The following is a 14,243-nucleotide window of genomic DNA, read 5'->3' as shown; positions in this document are numbered from 1 at the left end:
TTCCTACTCTGAGGTTTCTGCCTGTTGACCATTCTTCAATCCATGCTATCTTACCTCCAATCTCAAGTCCCTTTAATTGTGTGGGATTGTATTGAAAACTGGAAAAATCCAAATACGTCATGTCCACCAGTTCATGGAACCATACATTTCAGATGAGGGCCTTTGGCCCATCAAATCTGCAGACAAAAGCTACTATAAATCTACACAAGTCTCATTTTCCAGCATTGAGCTCATAGCCTTGAATATTGTGGCATTTCAAAGTGCTCATCCAAATACCTTTTAAAGGTTATATGGTTTCTCACCTAAGCTATCCTCCCATACAAGAGTATTCCAGGTACCCAACCATCCTCAGGATGAAAAATGTTTCCCCCACATCTCCTCTAAACCTCATACCCTTCAACTTAAAATTATGCTTCCTGGTTAGTGACCCTTCTGCTAAAGGGAATAGCTGCTTTCTATCCAACTGTCCATGTCCCTCATAATCTTTTACACCTCAATCTGGTCAGCCTCCTGTGCTCTAAAGAAAACAACCTGAGCTTATCCATGCTCCCATCATAGCTAAACCGCTCCCTCCCGGGCAACATAATGGTGAATCTCCTTTGCACTTCCTGCAGTGCATTCACATCCTTCCTATAGTGTGGTGACCAGAAATGCACATGGTACTTCAGCTGTGGCCTAACTAAAGTTTTGTACAGCTTCAACTTAACCACCCTACTCTTACAATCTGTGCCACAACTGGTAAAGACGTATGCCTTCTTAGATACCTTATTAACCTGTCCTGTCATTTTCAGAGATCTGTGGAGAAGTCCCCAAGATCCCTCTGTCCTCTGAACTTCCTAGTGTCCTGCCGTACATTGTGTATTCCCTTGTCTTGTTACTGCTTCCAAAGGGCATCACCTCACAGTCTTTGGGGTTAAATTCCATCTGCCACTGATCTGCCCACCTGACCAATCTGTGTATGTCCTCCTGTAACCTAAGACCTTCTTCCTCACTATCAACCACCTGGCCAATCTTTGACTCATGCCCCTCGTTTATCATCCTCCCTACATTTTCTTCTGTAACGTGTATATATATCATGAACAATAAGCGACCAAGCACTGATCCCTGTTGTACGTCAGACAAATGGCCTTCTACCAACCACCCCCTGCCCCCTACCGTTAAGCCAATTTTGGATCTAAATTGCCAAGTTACCCTGGATCCCATGTACTTTTATCTTCATTATCAGTCTTCCATGTGGGACCCTGTCAGAGGATTTTCTGAAACTCCTACAAATTACATCAACTGCACTAGCCTCATCTCTAACCTGGTCATCTCTTCAAAAAATTCAGTCAGATTTGTTAGGCATGGCTTCCCTCTGCCACAGCCATGCTGACTATCCTAATCAAACCTTGCCTCTTCAAGTGGAGATTAATTCTTTCCTTCAGAATTTTCTCCCTACCACTGATGTGACACTCACTGGTCTCACCAGGTAATTTCCTGGTTCATCCCTTTTTTTGAAAAGTGGAACCGCATTACCTGTCTTCACAGTCCTTCAGTGCTTCCCTAATAGCCAGAGAGCAATTAAAAGTTTGGGTCAGATTTCTTGTAATTTTGTCCCTTGTCTCCATAGCAGCCTGGTATACAACTCATCCAGACCTGAGCACGTGTCTACTCTTAAACCTACCAAAGCTTCCAGTATGTCCTCACTCCCTATGTCAAACAACTCAAGACCCTCAGTCTCATTCTCAAATTCTGTACCTACATCATCCTCCTCCTCCAAAGTAAAGACAGTTATGAGGTACTTGTTTAATGCCCTGTCAATATTCTCTGGCTCCACACTTTCCCTGGTTATCCTCTTCCCTTTCATATACTTATAAAATGTCTTGGGATTGTCTCTAATCTTAGCTGCCAGTGTTTTTCCATACCCCACTTTGCTGTCCTAATTTCTTTCTTAAATTCCCACCTGCACTTTCCAGACTCCATTAGAGCCTCCATTGATTTTCTCCCTTTGTACCTGTTAAAAACCTGTCTTTTCTTTCTTACCAGTTTTAAATATTCCTAGAAATCTCAGGTTCTCTGGGCTTGTTGCTGTTAAATTTCACCCTAAAGGGAACATGTTGGACTTGTACTCTCCTCAATCCCCTTTTGAATGTTCCCCATTGTTCTGCTGCAGATTTACCCACAAGTAGCATTCACAGTCTACTTTGGCCGGATCCTGCCTTATTGTAATTAAATCTACCTTCCCCCAAATCAAAACCCTTTTTGCAGACTGCCTTTTTCCCTTTCCGTCACAAACTTTAAACATACAGTGTTGTGGTCACTATCACTAAAGTGCTCTCCCCTGTCACCTGAAACACCTGACCAGCTTTGTTCCCCAGAATTAAGGCCAACACAGCACTGTCCCTTGTTGGACTTTTTATATGCTGGTATAAAAAGCTCTCGTGAATACATTTCAAGAACTCTACCCTCTCTAAACCAGTTATACTATGACTATCCCAGTTAATATTAGGGACGTCGAACTCCCCAAATGTAATTGCCTTTTCTTGTATTTATACCCCTCCATGAATTGTCGACATAATCTGCTGCTCCACTACTACTTGCTTACTGTTTGGGGGTCTATAATACAGTCCCAGCAATGTGACTGCCCCGTTTTTCATCCTAATATCAACCCACAAAGCCTCATTTGAAGACCCTTCCATGATATCCTCCCTCCTTATGACAACAACTAACTCCATCATTAATGATATGACACCACCTTTTTACACCCTCCTCTGCCTTGCCTGAAGACTCTACACACCCAGATGTTGAGTTGACAGTCCTGCTCCTCCCTCAACCACATCTTAGTGATGGCAATAGCATGTGTCATTCCACACCCTTAACTCCTCTGTCTTAGCTGTAATGCTCTCAGCATTGAAGTAGAGACCGTCCAGCCTCCCCTTTCCCTGTTGAAATTCAACATGGCTGAACTCCCTTTGCCTTGGTTCCTTTACTAAAAATGCTGTGTCCCTGTTGTACTATCACTCTGTGTCCCTTCCCCTGCCAAGCTACTTTAAATGCCTCCTAACAGCATGAGCAAATCCTCCTGCAAGGATATCGTTCCCATTCTTGTTCAGGTGCAGACTGTCCCACTTGACAAGGTTCCCCCCTTTCCAAGCAATGATCCCAATGATCAAGGAATCTAAAACCTTCTCTCCTGCACCAGTTATTGAGCCACACATTCATCTGCTCTGTTCTCGTTTTTTGTGCTCATTAGCACATAGCATCAGGAGTAATCCAGAGATTACAACCTTTGAGGTTCTCTTCTTAATATAATGCCTAACTCCCTGAATTCTTGATGCAAAACTTCATCCTTCATTCCGTCTGTATTGTTGGTATCAATGTGTACCATGACCTCTGTCTTATTATCGTGTCTCTTTAGGGTGACCCTGCAGCTTCTCAGTGATGTCGCTGACATTGGCGCCAGGAGGGCAACACAACATCCAGCAGTCATGTCTGCAGCTGCAGCAATGCCTGTCTGTTTCCTTAACTAATCAATCTCCTATCACTCCTACTTTCTTCTTCCTCCCTCCTGTACAGTCAGACTGCTCATAGTTCCAGAAGCTTTGTTCTGTCAGCACTTCCTTGAGGAACAAGCACCCTCATCAGCTTCTAAAATGGAAAAGTGATTTGTGAGTGGGACCTCAGGGGACTTCTGCACTGTTTCCTTGTTCTCCTTGAGTGCCTGGTGGTCACCCATTCCCTTCATTCTTCCAGGTCCTTGAGCTGCCAGCTACTTCCTCAAAAATATAACTTAACTGTTTTGTCAAAGATGATTGCCCTTTCTTAAATCCATGTTGACTCTGCCTAATCAGATCACTACTTTCTAAGTTTCCAGTAATCATATCCTTCATAACAAATTGTAGTGGCTCAACTACTACTGACTTTGGGCCAACAAGTCTATCGTTCTCCATTTTCACTATTCTTTCTTTCATAAACAGTCACATTACATATCAATCTGCAGGCACCATTCCAGAATCCACAGAGTTTTGAAAGATGACCATCGATGCTTCCACTATCTCTGTAGTCACCTCTTTCAACACTGTGGGATGTAGATAATCAGGTCTCAGGCATTTTTCATATTTTGATTGCATTAATTTCTCCATTACAAATCCTGATTTCTTTTGGTTTCTCATTTTCACTAGTTCTTTGGATCTGTATTATACCTGGGAGATTTCTTGTCTCTTCTTCCATGAAGGCAGACACGAAGTAAATACTTAGTTTCTCTACCATTTCCCTTTCCCTTATTAGAAGTTGTCCTGTCTCTGCCTATAATGGATACACATTTGTATTTTCTAATCTTTTCCTTTTTGCATACCTATTGAAGATCTTTCAGGTTCTTTGCTAGTTTACATTCATATTCTATTCTCCCTTTTTATTTTATTGGTCCTCCTTTGCTGAATTCTAAGATTCTCTCAGTTGTCAGGCTTTTTTGGCAAATTTATAAGCCTTCTGCTTTGATCCATTACAATCTTTAACTTCTTTTGTTAGCTCAATTGACTTGGTCTTCCTGTTGGGCCTTAAAGGAATGTATATTGTAAACATGTATTAATTCTTTTAAATACCCACCCTTACCCATCTACCATTGTACCTTTTCAATGCATTAAGCCAGCCTACCACAACCAGCTAGCCCTCATAGCTTAACATGTTCCTTTGTTTAGATTTAAGACCCCAGTTTTGGATTAAATTACATTTTATTCAAACATAGAATTTTCCATTATTATATTACGTTACTTTTCCCTCAGGGTTTTTGTACATCAAGGTTTTAATTAGTCCTTTCTCATTGCACAATACTGAATCTAAAATAGTCTGTTCCCAGTTGGTTCCTCTACATATTGTTTTAGAAAATCATCTCATACACATTTCAGAAATTAATCTTCTACAACATTGTTGCTCATTAGATTTAGCCAAATGTAGATTTTAGTCACCATGATTACTGTATTCCCTTTGCTACAAGCACTTCTTATTTCCTGATTTGTGCAATATCCTTCATTCCCACCACTGTCTGGTGGCCTATAAACAACCGAAAATGTTTGCTGCCCCTTGCCGTTTCTTAGTTATCCAAACATTCTACATCTGGATCTCTCAATCTGAGATCCTCTCTCAAAATATACTGACCTTTTTACCTGCTGTTCCTGAATGTTGATTATCCTTGATGATCATCCCAGCCTTGGGCATTCTGTGGTCACATCTTGTAATGATAGAACTATCGTACTTATTTATTACTTTGGGGCACCAATTCACCTACCTTGTTGTGAATGCTGTGTGCATTCAGGTTGAATGCCTTTAATACTGTTCTATATTTTGATCCTATTTGATGTTAGCATTTGTCTATACTGCCTTCCATTTTTGTTTACAACTTTTCTACTTCTTGTAACCACTTTTGTTTTTCCAGGATATTAGTGCTGATCTTACTAAAGTGCAACCTGTTCTCCTTGTGCAGATCCCACTTGTGTCTGAAATTGAGAGCCCTTCCTCCTAAGCTATTTTTCTGGCCGTGTGCTGATTTGCACGATTGTCCTATTTCTGTATTAGTTTGTACCTGATAGTAATCTTGGTTTTCAGTCTCTTTGCTGGCTCCCTCTGCTCTGCTTTCAGGACTTTCTCTTTCTTCTTGCGTATGTCATTGGTACCAATTTATGACCATGATGTCTGGCTGTTCAGCCGCACCCAAAGGACTGTTCTGCAGTAGCTCTGTGACATTCCTGACTCTGGAACCAAGAGGACAACGTACTGTCTTGGCAGTATGTCTCTGTTTCTATTACTGTTGAATCTCCTACCACTACTGTGCTTCCACTCTCCTTCATCCCACTTGCCCAGACACCTGTGCAGTTGAGCGACATGTGGTGCCATAAACTTGGCTATTGCTACATTCCTCTGAGGAATCATTGCCCTCATCAGTATCCAAAATGGAAAACTGGTTGCTAAGCAAGATAGCCTCAGGGGACTCTTACATAACCTGCCTGGCACTGCTAGGCTGTCTGCAAGGTGAAGGGGTGATTAATAGAGGAAAGTAAAATGATGGTCTATTTTGAATAATTAGAGAAATTGTTTGCAGTGGCTGTGGTGTTGATAACTAGTGGGTATAGCTATAGGATGATTGGGAAAAGAACCAAAGATGCCTTTAGGAAAACAGTTTTATGCGTTAATTGTTTGGAATTTGGAAACACTGCCAGTTATGGTGGTGAATGCAAATTGAAAATTGGAGACACACATGGAAGAGAAGAATTTGAAGGGTTATTCTTTTGAACAAGCTGACAGTATTGATGAACCAAATGGCCTCATTCTATACTATATGATTCTAGGATTCTATGTTTGATTTTTGTTAAGATCATAGAATAGATCATGGAATCGCTACAGTGTGGAAACAGGCCCTTTGGCCCAACAAGTCCACACCGACCCTCAGAGCATCCACCCAAACCCATCCCCCTATAACCCACCTAATGTACAAATCCCTGAGCACTGCAGGCAATTTAGCATGACCAATCCACCTAGCCTGCACATCTTTGGACTGTAGGAAGATACCTGAGCACCCGGAGGAAACCCACGCAGACACTGGGAGAATGTGCAAACTCCACACAGACAGTCACCCGAGGGTGGAATTGAACTCTGGTCCCTGGCGCTGTGAGGCGGCATTGCTAACCACTGAGCCACCGTGCCTCCCAGAACAATAACTTGAACAATAATCTAAAAACACTGTGAATGAAATATTAATTTATCAACAAATAGTAAAGATGTCATTAAACTTTAAATTTGTATTAAAAATACAATTAAATTGTGGAATGAAACCACACCGGTGTTGTTATTGGAATATATTCTGGTACAACTGCATAAAATGTTATTAACTGAAATTCTGTTTTAGATTAATAAAATTTCACAAAACTACAGTTCTTAATTGAGTAGAGCAGCTGATGTGGAGAGTAACAACATTTATCGTGATTTCTTTGGTTCTGCCTGGTAAATATTTATTTTATTTTCTAGCCTCCTGAGGACATTAGTTGTGTTGCCTGGAACAGGCAAGTACAGCATATCCTGGCTTCAGCTAATCCAAGTGGTCGTGCTGTTGTTTGGGACCTGCGGAAGAATGAGCCAATACTGAAAGTCAGTGACCACACCAATCGAGTAAGTAGTTTTCTTGGAAAATGTTATGTTTGAGGCAGTATGCAACATTGTTCAATTGTAGTAAAGAATTTTAGAATTCATAAAAAAGTGAAATGAATTTTCTGGTTGTGTAGAATCTGAAGTAATGTTCCTCACCTTCTTTACCAAAGTTTCCCTACGCCTCTGCGGGTTATTCCTTTTCTGTTATGGCTACTTTCATAAAACATAAAGTTATGCACCATGTAGCATGACTATGTCATTATGCACTGCTAAAACAGCCAACACATTGGTAGATTCCCGGAAGGGTGGTGTAAACAAATGTGTTATGATTGTTCCAACATTTAATTCAGTATAACATTTTGGGAAAAGAAATGGTAACACAATAATTCTTGGGAAGAAAGATAGGATTGTACAAACATTTCTTGCGTCAACTCTTAGCTGCCTCAGAATTTTACTCCAAAATGGAACCTTATGCAATGTGTAATTATTTTCAGTATAGGTTTGGAAAGTTTTTAATTCATTCCGGAAATGTTGGCCTTGCCACACAAGGTCAGTATTTATTGCCCATCCTTAGTGCATTTGATGTTATGTGTCCACCCATAACACTGTCAGGTAGGGAATTCCAGAATTTTGACCGAGCATCAAAGGAATGTTGATACACTTCCAAGTCGGGCTGTTGCAAGGGAGCTTGCAGATTTTGGTTTTCCTGCTCCTCTGCTGCCATTGTTCTTCCTTTATTCCTTTCATAGGGTGGGGCTGTCACTGACAAGGCCATCATTTGTTGTCCATATCTGCCCTTGCTAGGCCAGCTCACCAGGCAATTAAAAGTCAACCTGATTGCTGTGGCTCTGGAGTCACATGTAGGCCAGACCTGGTAAGGAAGCTGATTTCCTTTCTTGAAGTATGTTAATGAACCAGATGACAATGCATGAAAGCAATGGTGATCTGTGATGGGCTTAGGGTGTGCCAAAAGCTAAGACTTAATTTATATTCTAGAGTTAGTAATTGAATATAAATTCCAGCTGCTGTGGGATTTGAATCCATGACCATAAAGCATTAGCTTAGGTTTCTGCAATACTAGTCCAATGACATTACTGCTTTACCACTTCTTCATTGCCTCCTGCCCGGTGGTATAGGCCGTGGTTTGAAAGATGCTGTCAGAAAAGTGCTTGGCTTGTTCTTGGGGTGCATTTTATAAGTGGTACGTACTGAGGCCACAGCAAGCAGCTGGTGGAGGCAATGAACGCTTGTGGCTGTGGAGTTATCAATCAAGAGGATTTAATTGTCCTGGAAAGGGTTGAGCATTTTGAACATTGTTGGGTCTGCAATCGTCGAGTAATTTTTAAAAAATTTGCACTGCCCAGGTCTCACTGTGGACTTTGCACAACCAGAAAATTCATCACACCTTCTTTATTATTAGCATATTGAAGCAAGAAAGGAGGCCGTGTGTCCTGACATGTCTGAGAGAAATTCTGTGCTCCCATTCCTATGCTCTTTCCCTATAGACTTGCAAATTTTTTAAAAATCCAAGTGCTTATCAATTCCGTTTGAAAGCCCGATTGAATCTGCTTGCCCCTCAGCATTTAAGATACTAACCTCTTGTTGTGTTTTTTTTAAACTTTGTCTCTGTCGGTTCTTTTGCCACTTCCTTTAAACCACTGGCTTCTGGTTCTTTGTTTTATTGGATGGAACATCAGCAGAGGTTTGGCTACAGTTTCCTGAGTTGCATGACAGGTGGGGAATGCTCCCCATCAGAAAAGCATCCCTGATATGCATTAATTAGTGTAATGGTAGTTGAAAGTTGCTTTTCCTCATGCCCGTAGTCCTTGTGTGACTGTTTCTCTAGCTTTCCCCTTCTGGCTCATTTTGTTATTTTCTGCTTCTCTATCTTCTTCTTTCCATTTGGTGGATGGTGCCAGGGAAAGAAGCCTTAGATGTTTAAATTGGTTGGGATTGTAAATTCAAACTTATGGGTCTCAGGAGATTCTCTTGTGATGACTGCCTCTGCTGCTCTGTCTTTCCATTACATCCGTTTCTTTTGTCTTCCTGCTATCCTTTCTTCTACCTTCAATTGTCTTACTTTCAGAATTAACACTGCCTTTTCCTGTTTAAGTACCTGCCTTTCTTTCACTAATCAACTTGCCAAAGGTAGCTGTCAAGTGCCCAGAAGCAAGGTTAACCGATTTCCATTTTTCCCTCCCATATTCTACTTTTTATCTCAAAGGATTTGTATACTTTCAAAATTCAAGGAACTAAAATAGAATGAGAAAAGGAAATGCCTATTGTTCTCTAAATTATAAACTGCTACTCTTTCTTTTCCATCTTGCCTTCTGTTCTTTACCACCAGCACCAGCCAATTTGTATTAAATTGGCTATGAGCATTGCCAGAGGAAATTCAGTGGTATTTGTATTCTTTTACACAAGTGTGTTGTTCCTGTTGGCAGATGCACTGCTCTGAACTGGCCTGGCATCCTGATATTGCCACACAGATGGCTGTTGCATCAGAGGATGATCGAATGCCTGTGATTCAAATGTGGGACCTTCGATTTGCAACATCTCCCTTGCGAGTGCTGGAAAACCACACAAGGTAGTGTTAAATACAGAGGAAGACAAGTCAGGTTGTTGTTGTTACCCTTTTTCATCCTGATTTAGCGAGACATTCACTTCTTTTCTTAATAACTGTAATCCATTAAATCTTTTCTGTACATTTTCATAGTTAATAGAGAAGAATTGGAATTATATCATGCATTTTTGTGAATACTTTCCTCCTTTGTTACAAAGATTATTTGTCATCCTCACAATGCTTCTGAACCACGTATTTTGCCCCTTTTTGTAGCAGTGTTCCTTCTTTGCTCGGTTTATAATATTGACTTAGTTATGTAACTAATATGCCCAGCATTTCTATGGAATGCATCCCCATGAAATGGCCATCTACAAAGATTCCTCCAAGCCTTGGATGGTTGTCACTTACTTATTTTCTTCTCGGTCAATCATTGTCATCTTCAAAGTTTCACTTTCAGACAGTTGGTAACACTGTGGCTGGAGTCAGAAAATCAATACTTCAAAGCCCACTTTAGGACTTGAGCACAATAACACGAGCTGGTATTTCAGTGTAGCATTAAGAGCATACCCACTATCTGAGTTGCTGCCCTTTAGCTAAACTAATGAACTGAATCCTTCATTAAATGGCGTGTAAAAGATTTCATATCATCATTCAAAGAAAAGTTGGTTTCTCCTGGTGTCCTTCACTAGAAAGACTAGATCATTCATCTCATCCTTGTCTGTGGGACCATGCTGTACCCAAAATGGCTGCAGTGTTTGCTGAGATAACAAATTGCTTTTGAATCTTTAGAAGTTCCTCCTCATCTTCCTTCAGATCAGTTCAGGACACTGCATAAACTTTACAAAAGGGCATTATTCCCAATACTGTTGAAGATTTTTATGTCAATATTATATGAGAATCTGTTTGGATTTGGCTATGAAGCAGCCAAAGTTAAATAGCTTCCTGTCACACCAGTCTGGATTATCCAATTGATATGGTAATGCTGGTGATTGTGAGGTCTGAGAGGGCTGTTTGTGCTGATGCTTTATTTTTTCAGGTTATGCACAGTATTTCATTCTTACTAACATTGTAACTTAAATATGTTTTATAGAGGAATTTTAGCCATTGCCTGGAGCCTGGCGGACCCAGAGCTACTTTTGAGTTGTGGGAAGGACAATCGTATGCTTTGCTGGAACCCCAACACTGCAGAGGTAAGCGAAATATTTAATGAAAAGGAAAAAAAACACAACTCTAGAGACATAAGAACAGGAGTAGGCCATTCAACCCATTGATCTTGCCCTGCCATTCAAGACAATGATGGCTTGTTGAACAATTTCAGTAATAATCCCTGTACCCTGGCTTTATTGGTAATCAGAAATATTTTAATCTTGACTCAATCTCAATTTTTCACCAGGCTAGATGCAGAATAAGATGTAACTTTGTAGTGATTTGAAATTTTTGAGGACTCTTTTCCGAAGAATGAACTAAATATTTAAATTAATGTGTATCCATTGAGTGTCCCAATTTGTACAACAGTGTGCACTTATATAGCTCCTTTAGCATAGTAAGTTGTTTCAAGGCACTTTGCAGGAACATTGGAAAGGCTAGAATAGGAGGAGAGCTGATATCTCAGAGGGTTGCAGAATTGTATGAGATTACAGAGATGAAAAGGATGAGGCTATGGAGGGACATAAAACCAAGAGAAGTTTAAAATACAAGCTTTGATTAACTGAGAATGTGTGTATTTCAGTAAACACAAGGGTGGTATCTGAATGTGATTTGGTGCAAATTAGAATACAAACAGCAGAGTTGTGGTCGAACAAGCTTATGGAGGGTCGGACGTAAAAGTACAGCTAGTCAAATATGATCCCAAAACTACCAACTGTTTGCCTCAACCTCGCAGTTATCAGGAGGAGGGATAGGAGTCGATAGCTTGAGAACAGTTTTTCCAGCAGGACAAATGAAAATGGTGTTCCCATTTATAATTTATTTTAAGTGAAGGAAAGTTCTACTGCTGCAGTACTGAATGGCGGGTTATCAGTTTGATAAATCGGATAATAGGGGATTTGAAAGAAGTGATCCTCAGGTTGGATTGAGTTCACTGAGCATGTATATGGAAACTGATGCTGTATTTGAATTATATCACTGAGGGGCAGCTTGTCAATGAGAAATAGGAGGGGGCTAAGGATACTTGGAACACCAGAGGTAATAGTGTGGGAGCAGGAAGACATAACATTGTAAATGATTTTCTGGTTATAATGAGGAAGGTAAGAAGAGCACCAGGTAGGAACATTTCCACCCAATTTGTGAATGATGGCGCGATAGAGGAGGATTGTACAGTCAGTAGTGCTAAAGGAGTGCACAGGTTGAGAAGAATGATGGGGTGGGGGGAATGGTGTTCCTTTATCACAGTCACATAAGACGTCGGTTGTGACTTGAACAGCCATCTTTCTACTGTGGTCGGGCAGAAACCTGACTAGAGGTCATCAAACAAAGTTTCTATGAAAATTAGATAAAATGTTTTGGATGTGACTTTTGTGGTTTTATCCATTGATCTTGTGATAATTGACTGGCTTTACCATTTTGTCATTAAGTTAATACTTGATAGGGATTTCAAAACAAAACTTAGCTGGCTCCTCCTTACTCAAAGGGCTCCATAGAGGAGACATTTAAGTGAATATAAAAGCACAAGTGCAAAAAAAAATTTGGAGACAAGAGTGGGAATTTGAATAGATCGAGAAAGTTAAATTGTTTGAGCCATTTGAGTGGATCCCCAGAGGCAGTACAAAATATACTGCCACGTGAACTTTGTGTCCAAAAACCCGAGAAAAATGGTTAATTTTCCCTACTATTCAGTCCTGTTTGATTGCTTACCATCACCTTAGCTCACAGAAAACATTGAGTCTGGTGGAGAATCCTATTGCTTGGGTACATAGTTAACTCTATAATGAATCGGTCCTATGTGTACATAGATATATGGCTGACAGCACTTCCCTGTGCCTTCTGTTTACACATTACAAATTGGAATGGTTAAGCTCAGTATTAACATTGTCTGTATGACTTGATTTGAATTGTGCATCATCCATTCTAATTATTAACCTGTAATTATTTGTTTTCTTGTTCCTGAATGTTATCAGGTTGTATATGAGCTTCCAACGGCTACACAGTGGTGCTTTGATATTCAGTGGTGCCCCAGGAATCCTGCCATCCTCTCTGCTGCTGCATTTGATGGCCACATCAGCATCTATTCTCTCATGGGTGGGAATCAGGATGCACAAAGGCAGCGACAGGTTGACAATGTAAGTGAATCATTTACGAAGGTGGTGGAGTTTTATCTCTCTTGTGTGAATTTCATCATGTTTAATCTTGCTATGGTTCCTTCGCTGCATTTAACAAGAGATGCCTTTGCATACTTTCAGCAAATATGCCAACATGTTCTGAAGGAAAACTAAAATTTACATGGCAAAACTGGCAGCACCAAAGTCTTGACTACAGTATTAAACAACTACATATATTCATCCTTTGGAGTTGAGGAAATCAGTCGATTGTCCATTGGACAGTGCAGTTAGCTAACAACAGCAACTTGGATTTAACTAGCACGTTTAGCGTAATACAGCATCCCAAGGTGCTTCACAGGAATATTAGAAAACACAATATAATACTGAAGCATGTAAGGAGATATTCAGTCAGATGACCAAAATTTGGTCAAAGAATTGGCTTTGAAGAAGTGCTTTCAAGGACGAAAGTGAGGTAGAGAAGGCAAGAGGCCCAGGGAGGGAATCCCATAACTTTGGACTTAGGCAACCGAAGGCAGAACTGTGAAGGGTAGACTGATTTAAAGTACTAAATGCTAAAGAGGCCAGAATTAGCTGAGCACAGACAACTTGGAGGGTTGTGGAACAGGAGGAGATTACAGAGGTAGGGATGGAGCAAGGCCAAAATGGGATTTGAAAACAAGGGTGAGAATTTTGAAATGTAGACATTGCTTGACTAGGATCCCATGTAGATCAGCAACAGAGCTAGTTAGGGCATGGGCAGCAGAAACTCAAATTTCAAAAGGGTAGAATGGGGGGAATGCATTGGAATAGTTGAGTCTGAAGGTAACAAGGGTGTGAAAATCTATTTCTTTAGCAGATGAGCTGAGTTGGAAATGGATAGCCTTCATGTTGATACAAACGTCCGATGGGAACCTCATCCTGTGGTCAAATCTGACAGCAAGTGATCGGTCTGGTTTAATTGCAGCAAAAGTAAAATTTATAAATCATGTAGGGACTGGAGATGTGAACTCTTGGACAACGAATGAGGAGAGCAGAAGAGACACATTGCTGGAGATAGAGTTGTGCAGGAGGCACCTTTAGCGTAATACAGCATCCCAAGGTGCTTCACAGGAATATTAGAAAACACAATATAATACTGAAGCATGTAAGGAGATATTCAGTCAGATGACCAAAATTTGGTCAAAGAATTGGCTTTGAAGAAGTGCTTTCAAGGACGAAAGTGAGGTAGAGGAGGCAAGAGGCCCAGGGAGGGAATCCTTAGGGAATTATTAGGGATTCATGAGGATAAGGAAAAAAAGATAATCTCC

General features: G+C 40.6%; 1 protein-coding gene across 1 annotated transcript in view; it reads left to right on the top strand.

Moving 5' to 3' along the window:
- Nucleotides 1-14,243, top strand: part of sec31a (SEC31 homolog A, COPII coat complex component) — an 89,606-nt gene that overhangs the window by 22,527 nt on the left and 52,836 nt on the right. The window contains exons 6-9 of the mRNA XM_048603609.1: nucleotides 6,997-7,137; nucleotides 9,561-9,703; nucleotides 10,770-10,869; nucleotides 12,796-12,957. Coding sequence (XP_048459566.1) covers nucleotides 6,997-7,137; nucleotides 9,561-9,703; nucleotides 10,770-10,869; nucleotides 12,796-12,957 — 546 coding nt within the window. The remainder of the gene's footprint in view (nucleotides 1-6,996; nucleotides 7,138-9,560; nucleotides 9,704-10,769; nucleotides 10,870-12,795; nucleotides 12,958-14,243) is intronic.

Source organism: Rhincodon typus, chromosome 1 (genome assembly GCF_021869965.1).
Source record: "Rhincodon typus isolate 14 chromosome 1, sRhiTyp1.1, whole genome shotgun sequence".
NCBI lineage: Eukaryota > Metazoa > Chordata > Chondrichthyes > Orectolobiformes > Rhincodontidae > Rhincodon > Rhincodon typus.
This window is presented reverse-complemented; position numbering and strand designations above follow the sequence as displayed.